The sequence below is a fragment of the Salmo salar genome, chromosome 03 (genome assembly GCF_965601325.2).
Source record: "Salmo salar chromosome 03, fSalSal1, whole genome shotgun sequence".
Lineage (NCBI taxonomy): Eukaryota > Metazoa > Chordata > Actinopteri > Salmoniformes > Salmonidae > Salmo > Salmo salar.
In genome coordinates this window covers 83,954,740-83,976,858 of record NC_138293.1, presented here as the reverse complement: position 1 = coordinate 83,976,858, position 22,119 = coordinate 83,954,740, and the positions used below count along the sequence as shown (strand labels likewise).

Below are 22,119 nucleotides of genomic sequence, written 5' to 3'. Positions count from 1 at the left end.
GCTGTCGGGGGTACACCAAATAAAAATGTGATTCACATAATTTTGTAAAACATTTTTTTATTATAATTACTATTTTTTATTTTATTTTTTATTCACATTTTCAAACAGTCCATTTAGTAAGGCCCGCGTCCACAGAGACACATACCACCAGTTACTACCAGCAGTACTACACCTGTCGACGACACAAGTTGTTCTGCTTCCACGAGCACATCCAATGCTAGCATCAGTAATTCTACATTTGTGGTTAGCCCAGCGAGCATGGACACTGACAATTGTGAATCTGATGCAGCCGAAGAGCTACTGCCCCCTTACTCAGGAAAGCACTGAACAACAGACAGGGACGGTGGACCATCGAAGAGGTGAAAATATGATGAGAACTACATTGATTTGGGGTTCACTTATAATGGGAGTAGTGCCTTTCCTCAGCCACAGTGTGTTATATGTGCAAAAGTACTATCTAACAACTAGATGAAACCTTCACTCTTGCGCAGACATTTAGAAACAAAACATGCCAACTTGAAAAATAAGCCACAAGAGTTTTTTGTCTGAGAATTAAGACGACTTTCGAGTAGTAAGACATGTATAAAAGCGTCTTATATGGTGAGCTACCGAGTGGCTAGGACAGGCAAGCCCCATACTATTGTGGAGGACTTAATGGGACAATGCTGGGTGGAAAAACTAAACATACAATACTTCATCAAACAACACTGTTTCACGATGCATCAGTGACAGGGCAGGAGATGTTTTGAAACAATTACTGCTTCGCATACAAGCCAGTGAATTCTATGCGTTACAGCTGGATGAGTCAACAGACGTGGCGGGCCTTGCACAGCTCCTGGTATATGTCTGTTACATTTATGGGGGGTCAATTAAGGAAGACATCCTCTTCTGCAAACCACTGGAAACCAGGACAACAGGAGAGGATATTTTTAAAGTACTGGACAGCTTTGTGACATCAAATGGACTTTGGTGGTCAAGATGTGTTGGTATCTGTACTGATGGAGCAAAAGCCATGACAGGGAGACATAGTGGAGTGGTGACGCACGTGCAAGCAGTTGCTCCCGTCGCCACTTGGGTACACTGCAGCATCCACCGAGAGGCTCTTGCTGCCAAGGGAATAACTGACAGCTTGAAAGACGTTTTGGACACTACAGTGAAAATGGTTAACTTTGTTAAAGCAAGGCCCCTGAACTCTCATGTATTTTCTGCATTATGCAATGATATGGGCAGCGACCATGTAACGCTTTTACAACATACAGAAATGCTCTGGTTATCAAGGGGCAAAGTATTGACACATTTCTTTAATTGAGAGAAGAGCTTAAAGTTTTCTTTACTGACCATTTTCACTTGTCTGACCACATAATGACAAGTTTCTCACATGACTGGCCTACCTGGGTGATGTTTTTTTACGCCTGAATGATCTGAATCTAGGATTACAGGGACTCTCCACAACTATAATCAATGTGTGAGGCTATAATTAAGAAGTTGGAGCTCTTCTCTGTCTGCATTAACAAGGACAACACACAGGTCTTTCCATCATTGTATGATTTTTTTGTGTGCAAATGAACTCAAGCTTACAGACAATGTCAAATGTGATATAGCGAAGCACCTGAGTGAGTTGGGTGCGCAATTACGCAGGTACTTTCCCGAAACGGATGACTCAAACAACTGGATTCGTTATCCCTTTCATTGCCCTGCCTCCAGTCCACTTACCGATATCTGAACAAGAGAGCCTCATCACAATTGCAACAAGCAGTTCTGTGAAAATGTAATTTAATCAGAAGCCACTGCCAGATTTCTGGACTGGGCTGTGCTCAGAGTATCCTCCCTTGGCAAATCACGCTGTTAAGACACTGATGCCCTTTTCAACCACGTATCTATGTGAGAGTGGATTCTCAGCCCTCACTAGCATGAAAACTAAATACAGGAACAGACTGTGTGTGGAAAATCATTTAAGACTGAGACTCTCTCCACAACCCAACATTGCAGAGTTATGTGCATCCTTTCAAGCACATACATCTCATTAACCTGTGGTGAGTTATTCACAAATTTCGATTAACAAATAAGGTTTTATATGTAAGATGGCTAAATAAAGAGCAAAATGATTGATTATTATTATTTGTTCCCTGGTCCTATAAGAGTGATTTGTCACTTCCCACGAGCCGGGTTGTGACAAAAACTCACACTCATTCTTATCCTTAATAAATGTATTGTATAGTGTGTGTGTGGCAGGCTTACAATGATGGCAAAAAAGTGCGCTGACCCTGGAGGGGGTACACAGCTGGAGGTTGAATGTGTGAAGGGGTACGGGACTATAAAAAGTTTGGGAACCACTGTACTAGAGAACCAGTTCGGATTGAAGTATAGTTGTTGTACGATTGAAGCCTTTAGTGAGGTCTAATGCTTTAATATTTAATCACTTCTGCCCGTACAAATTCATATAAATCAGATCACATATTCATGATTCAGTCCACACAGAGGATTCACATGACTATTTATACAAGTCAAACCACAGATCAACATGATAGACTCCACATTAATAGACATTAAATTGTACAGGAGATTTAAATGCACAGTTAAAAGGTTGTATGATCAGTAATCATTGTCCACTACAATAGCTCACCGACTAACATGTCACTTGGTTCACAGTTTAAAGGACACACCTTCACAGACAATATTGCTTCATTTTCACCATGATATACTTTTAGAGATGTAGACACATTGATAGGAAAACAGAACCTACGTAGTTGCTGTCATACAGGCACAATAAATCATGTGGGTTATTTAGCCCTGAACATACCATCATTACAACAGGGCTGGTGAAGAGTTGTGAAGGTCATAATTTAACATACAGTGACAGTAGATCACAGGAGGTTGGTGGCGCCTTAATTTGGGAGGACGGGCTCATGGTAATGGCTGGAGAGGAAAGGGTGGAATGGTATCAAACACATGGTTTCCATGTGTTTGATTCCATTCACTCCGTTCTGGCTATTATTATGATGAGCCGTCCTCCCCTCAGCAGCCTCCTGTGAAGTAGATATACAACATGTTGGCCTCTACAACACTGTAATATTCCCTACTGAGGAATGTAAGGATTAACCACATTAACGAGTATCTTTAGATAAGACGAAGACTACAGTCAGCAACAGAAATACAGAAACAAGCAGCGCATGAATTTAGTCATTTAGCAGAAGCTCTTATCCAGAGTGACTTACAGTAGCGAGTGCATACATTTTCGTACTGGTCCCCCGTGGGAATCGAACCCACAACCCTGGTGTTGCAAGCGCCGTGCTCTACCAACTGAGCAACATGGGAATATTGGTGTTATTTTATAGCTATTTTTTTTACTGGTGAAATCGAGTAAGTAACAAAAGCTGATTAAAGTGATTTGTGCATTGTTCCACTATGCAGAAAAGCAGGATTGTACTGTAGTATGTAGATAGCATACTGACATGCAGACAAAAGGCAAGCAAGCAAGACTAATCATTTAAAAGAAATACAACATTTGGACATGATGTAAGACAAGCAAAACAAATTATTTCGATGTTGAGATTTATAGGGTGTGTTAAACATACTGATAGTGTTTCCATTAGTTTATAGTACTGCGTGTTTTAATACCAGCAAAGAAAACAATAGTGTTAACATGACTTTGGATATTTTTGTTTTTAGAGTTAATTCTGATCCAGATACAACATACTTGGTCTGTTTCTTCTGGGTAAATGCTATTCAATCACACCGCAAATGGAAGACAGTGACCACTGTAAAACACCAACGGTAAAGGAAAAGTGCCAAAAACAGATACACACTGACATCTAGCATGGAAGAGTTCCAGTGTGAGGAGACCTGGGTCAAATAGTTCCAAATCCTTGTGCTGTGCTTGATTTAGTTAGTCTGGTACAACAATTTAACAAAAGAAATGGACCCAAAAGTGGCCAACTCAAATCAAGCGCACCCCTATTTCACACAGGTCTGGGCCTGTATTCTCAAATCCACATCTCAGAATAGGAGTTCTGACTTATAAAGGATAATTTATAAATACAGGCCATGGTGTTGAGACTGGGTGGGTTAGTGTTGAACTATCGCCGCCCTCGAGGTGTCACTGTCAATTAGAGTTTAACTATCGCCGACCTGGTGGCTGCGGTGTGTCCCTCATCCCTATCCTCATCCCTGGACCTGCTGTTCGCTGAGGAACTCGTCCAGCACGCGGATGATGCTGCAGGCCTCAGGAAGGTCCCGGTGCTCGGCGTGGGCGTTCTGGAGCAGCACGTCCCCATTCCCACAGCCCTGCAGGAACTGGCAGCAGCGGAACAGAGCGTAGTGACTCGACTCAGCCTGGCGGATGAACCGCTTTAGACTGTTCATGTCCTGGATGGCCTGGAGAGACGGGGGGAGGAGAAGGAGAGAGGGGGAGAGAGAAAGAGCATGGATGAGAAAACAGTAAGCCATTTTCAACATGGCCTGGACATACAGTATTTATATCATGTTTTAAAGTGCTGTGTGTTTGCCCACCTTGAGTTTGAAGTTCTCCAGGATCTGTCTGAGGAGGAAAGGGTTACAGCGCTCTGCTGCGTTCAGGAATGCCTGGATCCAGTCATCACAGAAACGGTTACTGACTGTGGAAAAAGGTGTGAGAGGGATGACGGAGTGATTAGCCAGTGTGTAGTCTGTGACGATCATTCATGGAAAATGTATTGGTGATTCTATGTCTGTGTGAACATGTACAGTGCCTTCAGAAAGTATTCAGACCCCTTGACGTTTTGCCACGTTACAGCCTTATTCTAAAATGGATTCAATAATTATTTTACCTCAGCAATCTACACACAATATCCCATAATGATGAAGTGAAAACAGGTTTTTGTAAAGTTTTGCAAATGTATTAAAAATAAAAAACAGAAATACCTTATTTACATAAGTATTCATTCTCTTTGCTATGAGACTCGAAATTGAGCTCAGGTGCATCCTGTTTCCATTGACTATCCTTGAGATGTTTCTACATCTTAATTGGAGTCCACCTGTGGTAAATTCAATTGATTAGACATGATTTGGAAAGGCACACACCTGTCTATTTAAGGTCCCACAGTTGACAGTGCATGTCAGAGCAAAAACCAAGCCATGAGGTCAAAGGAATTGTCTGTAGAGCTCAGAGACTGGATTGTGTCGAGGCACAGATCTGGGGAAGGGTACCAACAAATGTCTGCAGCATTGAAGGTCTCCAAGAATACAGTGGCCTCCATCATTCTTAAATGGAGGAAGTTTGGAACCACCAAGACTCTTCCTACAGCTGGCCGCATGGCCAAACTGAGCAATCACGGGAGAAGAGCCTTGGTCAGGTAGGTGACCAAGAACCTGATGACAGATCTTTAGAGTTCCTCTGTGGAAATGGGAGAACCTTCCAGAAGGACAACCATCTCTGTGTAACAGTGTAGGTTCCGTCCCTCTCTTCGCCCCAACCTGGGCTCGAACCAGGGACCCTTGCACACATCAACAACTGACACCCACGAAGCATCGTTACCCATCACTCCACAAAAGCCACGGCCCTTGCAACGCAAGGGGCAACCCTACTTCAAGTCTCAGAGCGAGTGACGTCACTGATTGAAACGCTGTTAGCGCGCACCACCGCTAACTAACTAGCCATTTCACATCGGTTACATCTGCAGCACTCCACCAATCAGGCCTTTACGGTAGAGTGGCCAGACGGAAGCCACTCCTCAGTAAAAGGCACATGACAGCCCGCTTGGAGTTTGCCAAAAGGCACCTAAAGACTCTCAGACCATGAAAAACTAGATTCTCTGGTCTGATGAAACCAATATTGAACTCTTTGGCCTGAATGCCAAGCATCACGTCTGGAGGAAACCTGGCACCATCCGTACGGTGAAGCATGGTGGTGGCAGCATCATGCTGTGGGGATGTTTTTCAGCGGCAGGGACTGGGAGACTAGTCGGGATCGAGGCAAAGATGAACGGAGCAAAGTACAGAGAGATCCTTGACGAAAACCTGCTCCAGAGCGCTCAGGACCTCAGACTGGGGTGAAGGTTCACCTTCCAACAGGACAACGACCCTAAGCACACAGCTAAGACAACGCAAGAGTGGCTTCAGGACAAGTCTCTGAATGTCCTTGAGTGGCCCAGCCAGAGACCGGACTTGAACCAGATTGAAAATCTCTGGAGAGACCTAAAAATAGCTGTGCAGCGATGCTCCCCATCCAACCTGACAAAGCTTGAGAGGATCTGCAGAGAAGAATGGGAGAAACTCCCCAAATACAGGTGTGCCAAGCTTGTAGCGTCATACCCAAGAAGACTCGAGGCTGTAATCACTGCCAAAGATGCTTCAACAAAGTACTGAGTAAAGGGTCTGAATACTTATGTAAATATGATATTTCAGCTTTATAGATTTGCAGAAATTTCTAAAAAAAAGTTTTTGCTTTGTCATTATGAAGTATTGTGTGTAGATTGATGAGAGAAAAAAAAAGATTTAATACATTTTTGAATTAGGTTGTAACGTAACAAAATGTGGAAAAAGTCAAGGGGTCTTAATACTTTCCAAATGCACTGTACAAAGACCTGTTTTGTAGAGTGGTGTAGCTACAGCTGTAACACAGATCTGTATTTGTGACTGTGGGAGAGTGTCTGTTTGTTAAAGTCGTTCCAATAGACCTGTGTGTGTGTATGTCCACAGGTTAGAGCAGTCACACAGACCTGTGTGTGTGTATGTCCACAGGTTAGAGCAGTCACACAGACCTGTGTGTGTGTATATGTCCACAGGTTAGAGCAGTCACACAGACCTGTGTGTGTGTATGTCCACAGGTTAGAGCAGTCACACAGACCTGTGTGTGTATATGTCCACAGGTTAGAGCAGTCACACAGACCTGTGTGTGTATATATCCACAGGTTAGAGCAGTCACACAGACCTGTGTGTGTGTGTATGTCCACAGGTTAGAGCAGTCTCATAGACCTGTGTGTGTGTGTGTGTGTGTGTGTGTGTGTGTGTGTGTGTGTGTGTGTGTGTGTGTGTGTGTGTGTGTGTATATATATTCACAGATTAGAGCAGTCACACAGACCTGTGTTGGAGAGTGTAGGAGGGCTGGTGGAGCAGTCTATGACCAGGTCAGTAAGAGCCTCTGAGGCCTTATACAGAGAGGCTGTGGTAGTGTCCTCCTGGACCAGGCCCTGCAGACTGGCTGCCTTAATGAACCTACACACACATAAACCATATTCATTCATATTCACAGCACATACTGTATATTCTTATAGTTTAACCACAGAAATAAAGACTAGGCGCTTTCAGATTATTTTCAGAAGTGATACTCGTTTATTAAACAGAATTTGACCGAAAACCCAATTTGGACTGGACCTTTAAAGTAACTCACCTAGCAACATCAGCCTTGGTCCTGTCATCTGCATTGGTGACCTCCACATGTATGTGACTCAGAGCCTTCAAAACAATGACATGGGCCTGATCAGCGCTGCATTTTAAACAAAACTTTATTCTAGAATGACATGGGCCTGATCAGAATTGCATTTTAAACAAAACTTTATTCTACAATGACATGGGCCTGATCAGAATTGCATTTTAAACAAAACTTTATTCTACAATGACATGGGCCTGATCAGAATTGCATTTTAAACAAAACTTTATTCTACAATGACATGGGCCTGATCAGCGTTACAGATTTTTTTTTAAAGCATTATCCGACAATGACAACCAGTCAAAATTATTCTTGGAACTTTATTTCTGCTCTAAGCTATACAGTGGCAACATTGATGGCCATCAAAGAAAATTATGCATTTTGAACTATGCAATTGCGTGACTGACGCCAACAAATGTGAAGATGTTTTGTGACAATACAATACGCTGAGAATATCTCATTTTGCATTTTTATGTTTCCACTTCCCATTTGTTTTATCAGGCAAGATTGCTACTAGTCAGTAAAGACTAAATTATAGCTTAGCTAGTGGACACAGTCCAAGTAAGTAAAATGACTGGGTATATGGACAAGCAAAAAAATGACATAGTGAAGCATGTAGGGGAAGTAAATGTATTGAAAGAATGAGGGGGAATCACTGGTACAGGGGGAATTAATCACTATGGTAACGGTCAAATGTGACTCACAGCATGTAGCAGGAAGCTGATGCTCCCCTGGACCATCTGCACCACTCTGTGGATGTGCATCACCGACTCATCATACCACATGCTCAGGTAGGGCCTGATCTCAGTCTCTAGGTTCACCAGCTACACACACACACACACACACACACACGCACGCACGCACGCACGCACACACGCACGAGGACAGAGAGAGAGAGATAACACTGTTCTAACCCTACACAGGGGCATGGGACTACCTATTTGTGTAGTCATTTTATATTTATAGTTAAGTAGGTCACACTGATAGCAAAACATTTCACAATGGAGAGGAAAAATCTGTGTTCTCATTTGACAACGTCAGGTAGTACCTCCCCGTTTCAAAAAGTTTTTTTCCCTACTGAACACAACCTAGATGAGTCCCCTTCAGATATAAATGTGTTTATTACAAAGGAGCCCTGTCCAAGAGATGATATAATTGTACTGGATTCTATTATTTTGGTGATTCCACTTCCTGCTTACCTCAGGAGTCTGTAGACTGCTCTGCAGGCCTTGCACGTACTTGTCCAGTTCAAGTCTAAACGTACGGTTGATTAAGGAAATGGTTTATGGTTAAATGATGAATGGTTTATGAGTTTCAGTACCCATCTACACAATACAAGTCTAGACTGACTCTACATAATTATGATTCAGAAAGAGCTGCGTTAGCCTGTAAAGGATATAGGTTGAGGCCTTTCTCAGAGCCTCCCATGAGGCAGATCACATAGCCATTGCCGTCTGCGTCGGGCTGCTCTGGGGATCTCTCCTGCTCCAGGAGACAGCAGTAACAGCCCACCGCCGCCTCTGGGACACTGGGATGGGACAACAAACACATATTTATTATGAATGTAAAACACCGGGTTTACACTGCTTTAGAAGTGTGCAGGCTAATTGGTGCCACATTGCTTCAGATGTATACATAAGGAGAGAATACTTAGGTCTGATTCCAAATCAAGACCTTGCTTAGCTAGATAGAGCCAGAGACACACAGGCCTGTATATAGTTACTATATTGCTGATACCATACCTAAGCAATTCAATCAGATCTGTGAGATGGGCTCAACAGGTTCCTAAGGATATTAAAGCTGGATTGGTTTGAAATTATGTTCAACAAGTTCTTAAGGAAAGGAGAGATGGGTTGGTTTGGAATGAGGCCCTTAGTTTAAGTTAGTTAAGGTCACCTGAGCTCCACGGCGGCAATGTTTCCCATGCCCCCCAGCAGGGCTCCTTTGCTCAGCCTCCGGGAGATGTAGCATCGTAGCTCAGGCTCCGCCTCTACCGGCAGGCTGCTGTCCACTAGGGTGAGGCTGTTGGTGGGGCAAGAGTCAGTTACCATGAAAACAGAGTGACAGGCGACCAATCAGATCTGATGAGAAAGTGGACAGCCAAAGAGGAGATGAAGAAGGAAGCCGATGAACAAAAGCCACATCAACACAACATGAAGGCTAGATACAGATATAGTGAAACAGAATCTTACAGTTTCCATGTGAGTCACAGAGCCTATTTAAATCCTTCCTTCCCACTTCTCTTTCCTTACGGTCACTATGTAAGATGCATGATGTGACACTGAAATATCACGTTTTAATAACATAACAATATCATATCATATCATCATCATTATATAATCAGAGGCTGAAACAACTTGACGTCCCAGAAAGACGACATCCCAAAAGAAGTAGGGTGAACAGTGTGTACAGAAGGAGGTAGATAGGTACTAGGCTTTGTGACTCCATATCCCAGATAGCCCGGAAGCACACTGATGACATCATGACAGGAAAGAAACAGTGTTGATTCCAGGTTGATAGGTTTCCAGAAGCAGGCCCATGGATACGACAGAGAAGGACAACACTGAAAGCCACAGAAATAGAATCACTAGAGAAACGGACGGGTCACGGGGAGACCTTGGTTACCTAAAGTCTTCCTGACTGGTACTGGCTGTGGAATCTGTTCTTCTCTGGCTCCATGCCACGTTGCCCTCTGCAGCTGCCTCAGATCTAGACAGGTACTGTAGGTAGTTACTATACTCATGACGTGGTGGTTAGTTAGTGGAGAACAGAACAGCAAGTCTGAACTGACAGTACAGTAAGTCAGCAGCAGGATCCACAGTTGATGTCCACAGAGAACCAGTGAACTTGGAGAAAGTGGTTAAACAGTGACAGAGAAATTGGCCTCAATATGCAGCTGGACTAGCTTGATGACGTTATCACAGTCAGTGGAGGCTGGTGGGTGGATCTATAGGAGGATGGGCTCATTGTAATGACTGGATGGAATAAATGGAACAGGGTCCAACGTGTTGTTTCATACCGTTCCATTGGTTCCATTCCAGCCATTACAATGAGCCCATTCTCCCATAGTTCCTCTAATGACAGTGTATGTATACAGATTGTCAGAGCATGAATACTGTACATTGTGAGAACCTCCAACCTCCAATGAGTCTAATAATATCAACAAAGTCAGACATTGGTGTGATTGGTAATGTATTTCCATTCATCCCTATAGAGAAGGGTGAGGCACCGAGGTCCATAGATTCTCTATAGCCTAGTAGCTAAAGCAAGTAAACATTCACGTCATCTGCAGATATTTGCATACCAGATAATGTCCTAGTTTAGGTTATTGTGTACCGTCAAAACAAATTGCTTGATGTAAAGTTAGATAGACTCAAACAGAACATTCAGATGGAGAAAATTACCTGGTGCCTTGGTAGAGATAAATGGTATAGTAACAGTTCAACTGTATTTTCTGATTATATCCCATCTCTTCGTTATCATAATCCGTATCCTTTTCTTCCACGTCAATTGAATCTTGGAAGGAGGACGTTTGCATGGAGGTTTGCGAGGTAAACATGATTGCTTCGCACGTAACAACAGATGACAGATACCGAGAAATGACGTTCAGTTTTTTAGGCTGCAGGTTGAACTGGATAAGAAATAATAACAATACTAGGCATGTGAATAGACTAACAAATTCCTTTACTGAAGAGACGAGTCTATCATTATTTCTAAAGATCCACGATCTGACTCACGCATGCGGAGTGTAATTCCATGAATCCGTCGTTGTTTAAGTTCCGTGTAAAATTGGCTATGACATGATTTGGTCCAGGAAATAAACTGATCAGTTATCAAAATAGCTAAATTATGCCCAAATTATCAGAGGTCGTTGCACACTTATAGCCACGTATCAATGGGTAAAATTAAGTTAATGTTTCTGAATATACAAACAATGGCATAATAACTTTTTGACGTTCATTAGCCTGAACAGCCGCTAGTGGTCACTGTTTACCTGTCTTTTGAAGGTTTACTATCCGATGACATATGGACTGTTTTATATCTAGATTCCACAGCCACAAAGTCAAAATTGTCTATATAGTAAAAATGTATGTTAGGAAAACATGCTTTTTGGTCTTAATTTAAGGTTAGACATAAGGTTATCTCTGTGGTTAAGGTTAGGATTAAAGTTGGGGTTAGGTGTTTTATTATTTTTTTATTTATTTCACCTTTATTTAACCAGGTAGGCAAGTTGAGAACAAGTTCTCATTTACAATTGCAACCTGGCCAAGATAAAGCAAAGCAGTTCGACACATACAACAACATAGAGTTACACATGGAGTAAAACAAACATACAGTCAATAATACAGTAGAAAAATAAGTCTATATACAATGTGAGCAAATGAGGTGAGATAAGGGAGGTAAAGGCAAAAAAAGGCCATGGTGGCAAAGTAAATACAATATAGCAAGTAAAAACACTGGAATGGTAGATTTGCAGTGGAAGAAAGTGCAAAGTAGAAATAGAAATAATGGGGTGCAAAGGAGCAAAATAAATAAATAAATACAGTAGGGGAAGAGGTAGTTGTATGGGCTAAATTATAGATGGGCTATGTACAGGTGCAGTGATCTGTGAGCTGCTCTGACAGCTGGTGCTTAAAGCTAGTGAGGGAGATAAGTGTTTCCAGTTTCAGAGATTTTTGTAGTTCGTCCCAGTCATTGGCAGCAGAGAACTGGAAGGAGAGACGGCCAAAGGAGGAATTGGCTTTGGGGGTGACCAGAGAGATATACCTGCTGGAGCGCGTGCTACAGGTGGGTGCTGCTATGGTGACCAGTGAGCGGAGATAAGGGGGGACTTTACCTAGCATGGTCTTGTAGATGACCTGGAGCCAGTGGGTTTGGCGACGAGTATGAAGCGAGGGTCAGCCAACGAGAGCATACAGGTCGCAGTTGTGGGTGGTATATGGGGCTTTGGTGACAACGGATGGCACTGTGATAGACTACATCCCGTTTGCTGAGTAGAGTATTGGAGGCTATTTTGTAAATGACATCGCCGAAGTCGAGGATCGGTAGGATGGTCAGTTTTACGAGGGTGTGTTTGGCAGCATGAGTGAAGGATGCTTTGTTGCGAAAATGGAAGCCGATTCTAGATTTCATTTTGGATTGGAGATGCTTAATGTGAGTCTGGAAGGAGAGTTTACAGTCTAACCAGACATCTAGGTATTTGTAGTTGTCCACATATTCTAAGTCAGAACCGTCCAGAGTAGTGATACTAGACAGGCGGGCAGGTGCGGGCAGCGATCGGTTGAAGAGCATGCATTTAGTTTTACTAGCATTTAAAAGCAGTTGGAAGCCACGGAAGGAGTCCAAAGAAGGGCCAGATGTATACAGAATGGTGTTGTCTGCATAGAGGTGGATCAGAGAATCACCAGCAGCAAGAGCGACATCATTGATATATACAGAGAAAAGCATTGGCCTGAGAATTAAACCCTGTGGCACCACCATAGAGACTGCCAGAGGTCCGGACAACAGGCCCTCCGTTTGAGAAACCAAGGCTATTGAGTCTGTCGTTAAATACAGATAAAAAAATATACATTTTACAAATGGGCAGGGTTTAACCATAATTTTGACTTTGTGGATGTGGAAGCTAGTGACGACCAGGTACCCGCTGCAGAGATTTAGACGATACAAAAAATTGTCATTCAGCATCAGAAGGTCAAATACTTCAAAAGTCACATATGTCACAATAAACTGTACACGGGGCCGGGATTGACCATCCACTGTATGCAGGTAAGGACATGGGGTCACAGCACTAGTTTGTTGAAGTGACTGATTTTGCTTTCAGAAAGATATGCAGTGTTTTCACTTTTGTAATTGTAGGTATGCTTTCGTTACAACCTAACTAGAAGTAGCAAATACACTATATTATATTCAGTATATCCAATGCTCATTAAATGCAGTATCCCACAGTGCTGCGTATATCCAACATTTACATAGACAAAGAAACCATTGATGGGATCCCAAATGCAATACCTGGAAGGAGACATAGAGAAGAGAAGAAGAGTGCTTAAACAGAAAACACAATGTATGATTAATGGTTTTTAATAATTGTGACACGATCATTCTGGCTGGCCTTCGCTTCATAATCGTCACCAAACCCACTGGCTCCAGGTCATCTACAAGACCCTGCTAGGTAAAGTCCCCCTTATCTCCGCTCACTGGTCACCATAGCAGCACCCACCTGTAGCACGCGCTCCAGCAGGTATATCTCTCTGGTCACCCCCAAAGCCAATTCCTCCTTTGGCCGTCTCTCCTTCCAGTTCTCTGCTGCCAATGACTGGAACGAACTACAAAAATCTCTGAAACTAGAAACACTTATCTCCCTCACTAGCTTTAAGCACCAGCTGTCAGAGCAGCTCACAGATCACTGCACCTGTACATAGCCCATCTATAATTTAGCCCAAACAACTACCGCTTCCCCTACTGTATTTATTTATTTATTTTGCTCCTTTGCACAGCATTATTTCTATTTCTACTTTGCACTTTCTTCTACTACAAATCTACCATTCCAGTGTTTTTACTTGCTATATTGTATTTACTTTGCCACCATGGCCTTTTTTGCCTTTACCTCCCTTATCTCACCTCATTTGCTCACATTGTATATAGACTTATTTTCCTACTGTATTATTGACTGTATGTTTGTTTTACTCCATGTGTAACTCTGTGTTGTTGTATGTTGTCGAACTGCTTTGCTTTATCTTGGCCAGGTCGCAATTGTAAATGAGAACTTGTTCTCAACTTGCCTACCTGGTTAAATAAAGGTGAAATAAAAATAAATGTAAAAAAATTCTCATCCGCAAGCAGGTATGATGACAGCAGCTGGAATGCTTGTGTTGTGTCTTTGGTATCATTAAAGGTGAAGACTGTTATTTTATCAAATAAATTCTCTGTAATTATTATTACGTGATTAAACTAATCATGTACATTTAATTAACTAGGAAGTCGGTGCACCACGAAAAATCTTCAGATTACAAAATTATAATTTTCAGAATATAACTCTTCAGATATTTTTATATCTGATCAATTAGTCTTCTATTAATGAATTATTCTTTACCTCACGTCAGTCTCATCTGAACGTCGTAAATTGTTGATTATCTGCACGAACCCAACTTTTACTATAAGTCATTCATACACCAATTGGTTTAATCCTTTATTTACTAACTAACTAAATAATGACAGAAATGCATAAACAAACAAACAGTAGATATTGGTTACTAACAATGCTAGGGAAGATCCCCTAGTGGGCTAAACTGATATGATGGCTTGGTGGACAAAGGGAAGGGGGTGTGGACTGAGAAAGAGCGGGAAAGACAAAATGGATCATTACACACATTGGATAATTATATTAATTGAAATGCTAATCCTTTGTACATGAACGCTCGCTCATTCGGGAATAACTGCAATCAATACATTTACGCCATTATGTAGTTGTTGTCTTCTCTGTTGGAATCGTCGGTCCGTCTGCGGGAGAGTCAATTCATCAGAGTCTCTGGTTACTCATGGTGGTTGCTCTATCGGCGGCTCCTGATAGTGTCTGTTGTAATGATACGTCAGGCGTGCATTGTTCTTAGAGTAGATGTTTCGGCGGTTGTCGGTATTCGCATCCCAGGTTTACATAATTTCTAGCTGCAGACTAGTAATTAGTATCTAAGATTTACTCTTATTCTGTAGGGATCGATAGTCTGAGTTTAACCATTTCCAGCCATGTAGCCAATGCTCCACGTGGTATAGTTTTCTAGTTTTGGTACTCAAACCTGTGCCACCTCAGCTTACACCGAGGTATGCGTGGTCTGAAAAGAATTTCCTCAGAAGGGGTTTTTATTTGTAACAATAGAAAAGGTGGTTCCATGACACCAGATCATGTCTGTGCTCACGGGGACGTGGCCACTGACTAGTTAAACTTTACAGGGAATACAATTCTCTCAAAATTAAAGATTAACATCACATTACATCATTTCACAAACAGTTTCATTCATTTCATACAATAATTAGATGCAAACACCATAATTGAGAAATGTACACATTCAGAGATATAGTTATGTGTGTTTCCTGTCCTTCGTGAGGTCACCAAATGAAACACACTCAACATAACTGTCCCTTAAGTGTCCACGGACCCTTCCCACATTCTCACAAGTAGACATATAGTTTAATTTTCCCATTTTGGGGATTTAGGAGTTCAGCCACGTGAAATCCTTTGTTGACTCTGTGGTCTCTCTCTCTGCATGAAAAGGGGAAGAGAGTATCCGCCAGGAATTTACGACCTGAGATAACAGAACCTGGGTGTAGGAGAGAGTGAGAGAGGGGGAAGCCATGATCTACACCCAGAAAGGGCCACGTCATGACAGTTGCATACAGTTGTGAGGGACTATTAACTAACCATTAACATCTACCTTATGCTCCACATTTTCTGTCAACGATCATTATATTTTTCTTGACCAGTCTAAGGGGTTGATTGTGCCTTTTAGTTAGTTGTTTGTTAGTTGACAGAGAGTCAGCAGATGAAGCTGAACAACCAGGATAACTCTGATGAGTATGAGGAGGACAAGGAGCCCCGATCGTCCTTCCTGACACCAGCTGCCCAGGCTGCAGGCTACATTCCCCCAATGACGCAGCCAGGGATGCCCCCTTTTCCCACAGCACTGGAGATGCCTCCAGAGGAGCTAACACTGGGGTTATTACTAGGACTTATCTAGATTAATTACTTCATTATTTATAAAGCTTATAAAGAGACAATGACTGATAATTGCTGATTGTATGACTACTTTTGTTTGCTCAATACAGCACCTGGTAAGTTTATTTGGACGTTCTTTAGGTCTAATAAACAGTCATGTAATAGTCATTTTACTAAGAACTCTTGTTTTTATGTGTTTTCTCTCCATTCGGTCTTCAGTATGACACCCATGGGTGGGATGATGCCTCCAGGACCAGGGATGCCCCTGTCATGACTGTCCTGATCAGGTCAGGTTACAGGAGACCACAACCCTACAGATTATCTCTCACCCCCAACAGAGGAGGAGAGATCTAGGGGTCTGAAGATGTGGGGGTTTTATGACCCCTCACGCCCAGGATAAATCTTAGGCCACAGACAAAATTCCTTTGTCCTCTCACTATGGAAAACCAGCCTCAGAACATTAAACATGCAATAAAGGGACTTTGGAACAATGGTTTCCATCAGCCACAATGGTGGTCATGACGATAGATGGAATATGAAAATGTATGTCATTTTTGTGTTGTTATTAAAGGTTAATAGATGATGTTATTACGAAAACATTGTAACTTTAAGAGTTTTCCCAGTATATGCCTGATGTTTATACATTGTACGTTGTGTGGAAAATGTCCAAATCAAAGAGAATGTTTTGGTAAAGATGAAATGTGAAGTTAGTTGTCTAAAATTGGATTTCAGTAAAATCTAGACCTTGCCTCTTAACTTGGTACGCCCAGAGAATTGCCCTAAAGGCGGTTACGCCCACTTCTGACCCGAGGGTATAAGACATGGGGGTTAAGAATGAACTGATCAGACTAAGTGACCCAAGCTGCAGCCGAGGTCTAAAAGGTCAACGAACCCCAAAACGCAACGCAATCTTTTTCTACCCAAGCTACGAATGAGTAGCTGTGTCTAAGCGGGTGAATTCAAGCCGAACCACCTAGCCTCCACTCTCCATTGAATCGTGGTATCTACGCTGTTTCCATTCCTACGCTGTGAGCTCTGAGCTACAGAGCTGTCTGTCCTCAGAAGACCCCTTTCAGAGCAAGGGCGAGGAATCAGACCACTAAGCCAAAAAGGACACTGACATCGTTAGGACAACCAGAGAGTTGCGCCGGAGAAGTGTGTCATTGAGAAGCCTAAACGACCCACGCGGAGCTTCCCATCTGAGACCTCCAACACGTAATTACATCATTATATTCTGACCCATAAGAGCGGCAGTTCGGGGCAAGGCTAGGTTTAAATAAGCATAGCTGACAAATGCACCCAAATGTATATTTCTCTCGTGTACTTTCTCTTTTTCGCTCTCTTTTAAATCCCCATTTTGGGTAACACGAGCCATAGTGTGTTGGCCCGTTATACTAAGTTCTAATCAATAGCCTAGACTGTGTTTTTGTGTATGTGTATCTTTTATCATCATTTTAGCTTTCTAGTAAATAAATAATCAACTAAGATTGGTGTGGTACGAACTCATTGGTGGGACCAGGGTCCGTGCAGATTCCCGGATTATGCGACGTTCAGAATGAGACTGTAGAGGAAATTGATTAATTAGCGACTGTTGTAAAATCGATATTCTGATATTCTTTGAATTAATTTGGGAAATAGAAACTCAATAAAACAAATTTTCCCATGGTGCCCCAGGTTAATGAGTTAATAATTGCTTGATTCATTTAATCACGCAATTATAAACCGTTAATCATTCGATGAGCAACAGTCGTCACATTAACTAATACAACGTCACGACACCCCAGATGATGCCGCCAGGACCAGGGATGCCCCTGATGATGCCAGGAATACCACCAGTTAAGAGCTGTCAGGTTAAGACACACCTGTACAAGACTGCAGAAATCCACTACAGCTTCAAGCGCCATAGCTCCTCCCTGAGTGCAGACTCTTCCCTGAACATTTCTCCCCTCCATTTTACACTAGGGGATATTGTTGTTTTTCAGCTAAAGTTTATAACATGGTTTGATTAGCTTCAAGGAGACATCAAAGGAGCCACTACTCCCCCTGCAGCATTAGCAGGGAGTGAAAGACAGCATTAGCAGGGAGTGAAAGACTTCAGTGTCTGTTCACATTCAATGGGTAAGCACAGGTTTAATACAATGAATGAAAAAGGACTGGTAAACACATCCATGATAAGCATGAGCTGAAGTCTGGTCAGTGTGGTGCTATTGATAAAACCTGTGTATGGCCTGACAACCCTCATTATTTATTTCAAGTTAAAGCTGACAAAACTTTCCTTTTCAGTCCAGTGCAACGGATATCTGTACACTCTTGCTTACAAATATTACTCTATTTATGTTTTAATCTTTATTATATCTGTAGGAGCCAAATAGGTCATATTGTATACTTGCATGTTTCCAATTCATGATGCATTTCTGTTGTATGTGTGTGTAACCGATGTGAAATGGCTAGTTAGTTAGCGGTGGTGCGCGCTAATTGCGTTTCAATCAGTGACGTCACTCGCTCTGAGACCTGAAGTGGTTGTTCCCCTTGCGTTGCAAGGGCCGCGGTTTTTGTGGCGCGATGGGTAACGATGCTTCGTGGGGTGTCAGTTGTTGATGTGTGCAAGGGTCCCTGGTTCGAGCCCAGGTTGGGGCGAAGAGAGGGACGGAACCTACACTGTTACATGTGTTTGCCATTAATTCCCTGTCAAGTGTGTGTTCCCCCTCTAAAGGCCAATCGAGAATACAGTTAAAAGGCAGACATGCTCCAAGGCCTACTGGGAGTGACTGGAATGGCAGCACAGTCTTCTGACCAAACCAGACCATATACCATGCTGATTGTTTTTTAATTTAATAATCAGAATCATTTTTGGTAGACATTTTTGTATCCAGGAGAGCGACAAATAAATGTATTATTCTTTTTCAACTTGAATCAAACTCTGGACATTGGATTTGTATGTGTCAAGACTAACATTTCACCACTCTTCATTGTGGATAAACGATTAGAATGGAAATGGTATTGGGACAATTATGGTGGACAATTTAGCCACTACAATATCAATCTAAGGCCTTGGGGATTTTAATATGGTTGTGCAGTAGAACCAGTTGCTTCTGGTAAGAAGAAGCCAGCTGTTACACATGTGTAACAATTTCTGACTTTCACTTACCGTAAAACTTCAATTAAACGCAGAGTCTCAAATCTGGGCATCGGCACACATTTCAGAAAATAAAAACTTGTTTCAAATAAACAATGGGTCTAAATTAATTGTTTCAAGGTTACCATGTACACAGCTCTGATATTCCCACGGTCATGTGAATATTATTATAATTTTTTCTTTATTCTGTCATTGTTGCTAGACATAGCGCCACCAAAAAGAAACGAGGATATCAAATTCACAGATCAAAACATGTGGGCGTGGCAACAGCCAGGCATTTTGGAATTGATACAAAATGAGCGAGAGAATGGCGAAGTCAAAGGGTCGAACTTCAACGTTTGTCTGAGGTGGATCAGAAGAGGGCGAGACTGCAAGGTTGGGGGAGGAAAAAGGTTAGGAAGAAAATAGATGCGTAGTTCAAATAGAAGCCATTCTCTACTAAGCGTTGGTTGTGGTCAGTGATTGAAACAAATAAACGCCCAGGCTATTCATTGAAGTTTTACGGTAATTATACATAATTTAAATTCCATACCTAGTTTGGCTACACAGGCAGCCCAACTCTGATATTTTTTTTCACTTATTGGTCTTTTGACCAATCAGATCAGCTCTGAAAAAGATCTGGTATGAAAAGATCTGATGTGATTGGTCAAAAGACCAATAAGTGAAAAACAATATCCGAATTGGGCTGCCTGTGTAAACGCAGCCTTACAAATGTTAGCTAGCATGATATTTTCTTAAGTATACTTTTGTAGTTGTGTTAGTCAAATAGCAACAAGAAGATGCTGCAGTACTGTACAGTGAATTATTGATTTAATTACCCCTGAGCCTTTGTTTTCACTGTTGTTTTTAAGTTATTGGCACTCATTATTAGCCACAATATTTATGTTATTTGTTATTAGCATAATAGGCCTAATTGTTCACAGACCTACCTAGTACACACAACTAAGCCAAACAAAGCCTACTGTATAGTACTTTATGACAGATGTAGATTTTGTTGGGACAAATCCGATTTTATCAAACATGGTGCGTCCATTTTGTTAATCTGCAGTGGCTTTTACATAAAATACAATATGTATCTTTTACTTTTAGTTTATTCAGAATTATATTAGGTGTGCGAACCAAACATACTGCTTTTGACTAAATTAGTAGGTTTTAGGATCAACAAGTCCTTTGCACTGGTAACAAAAATACTTCACCTGGACAGGCTTTTAACAAAATATATTGTTTTATTTGACTAACCTCAATTGCAATACATATGGGTATTATGCATTGAATACTGGCTCTTAAGACATCATTTATATATGTAAATGGACAAGAAGACAGTTAAAAGGTATTTATTTACGACATCATCATTATACATACAACTTTATTCACTATTTACATAATGCAGTTTATTCTAACAGGACCATCTATCCCCTGTTTGTGTTCCAGGGTTCCCATTGTATTTACCTAATACAGCTTATTTTAACAGGACCATCTACCCCCGTTTGTGTTCCAGGGTTCCCATTGTATTTACATTTTGCTCCTTGTATTTCTTGTCAAGTTCTCAAATGTTGCAAATACATTATTTACTAAAGTGTTCATAATCAGCTGCTAACCATTCACAGTAGTGAAAATGTAAATCACATTAATTTGGTTACTCTCATTTCGCTATGTAGTAGAAACCTTTTGGGAGCACATTTTGTGCTTATATGGACATAAAGTTAAAGTATATCTTACTCCTCCTGAACTTTATTGTCAAAAGCAACCACCCCATCGAAAGAGAATCCTAGGTAAAAGGTGACGTTTTCATTTGCATTTGGTAACGAGGCAGAATACAAGGGGAGGACTCTGATCTTGCTTCCCTTGGTTTTGCCTTGAACAAACAGATGCTCGTTTTCTGTCCATCCTTCAACACGTTTCAGCATTTTGGACAACCTGTGGGGTTTTCCACACCTCCCCACCGAGCCACTTGAGCCTTCTCTCTGTGAGATTTCCCTTAATGTGCTTTTCAATAGCACTCCTATGAACAATCCTGTTCAGACCCCTTGCCTTTCCAAGAAAGAAGTGAGTCACTGTTCTGCTCTTTTTTGGTTTCATTTTTAGCCAACGTAGTCTTTGAAGGTCCTCAATGGCTGACATGAAGACTTCTTTGTTTTTTGCAGAGCTAGGTTCATTGTCCTCTGGCCAGAATAAGATTGAAAGCAAAAAGAAGGCACTTGCTGACTTGCTGCCTTCCCTGTAAAATCTCATGCTGAGATCTTGAAGTTTTGTTAGCGCAACTAGCTTTGGCGAACCTGGTATAGCACAAGCAAGAGCTATCTGAGAGAAAATGTAGTTGACCATGTCTGTCTGGTCAAGTTCTTTCATTTTGGGGTTCTCTGGATACATGGCAATTATTTCCTCTAGTTTCTTGCCACATCTCCCAGTCTTGTGATCAGAGAGCAGGGAGAGGATGGTTGTGACATTTCCACCTCCTAACTCGTAAATTTTCAATTGTTTTTTGAACAGAGTGACCATTACATATTCAGCGCAGTCAGGCATTGGACTGTCTACATGCGAAACAACATTACAGAAAAAGCCAGCGTACACAGCGCTTTTCCTTGTAAGCCATTTCCTTGGATTGTTTACCTGTTCAGGTTCTCGTGTGTCAAGTTCCTCTTCTTCCTCACTTATGTCAGTGCGAAAGTAACTAGGTCTTCAGAAATGCACTCAGAGCATTTTCAATACTCTTTTGCATTCCTTTTAACTGGCCATGAAACTTCTTCCAGGGTTTACTAACTGCTTCTGGTATATAGTCAGTCAGTAAGTATCTCATAAGCTCAGATTTTCCATCTTTTGTAGAAAAAACATTCACTGAGGATATGAGCTGAAGGAGCCGACATCCAACGT

General features: G+C 41.8%; 1 protein-coding gene across 1 annotated transcript; it reads right to left on the bottom strand.

Moving 5' to 3' along the window:
- Window positions 1-3,752: 3,752 nt before the first annotated feature.
- Window positions 3,753-11,135, bottom strand: LOC106601793 (protein Njmu-R1). Its single transcript, XM_014194159.3, has 10 exons — window positions 10,810-11,135; window positions 10,031-10,114; window positions 9,302-9,427; window positions 8,805-8,933; window positions 8,605-8,665; window positions 8,110-8,229; window positions 7,367-7,431; window positions 7,058-7,191; window positions 4,510-4,613; window positions 3,753-4,374 (listed from the first exon to the last, which is right to left on the bottom strand). The coding sequence occupies exons 1-10, from the start codon at window positions 10,962-10,964 to the stop codon at window positions 4,162-4,164; spliced, it is 1,191 nt and encodes a 396-aa protein (XP_014049634.1). The 5' UTR covers window positions 10,965-11,135; the 3' UTR covers window positions 3,753-4,161.
- Window positions 11,136-22,119: the final 10,984 nt, after the last annotated feature.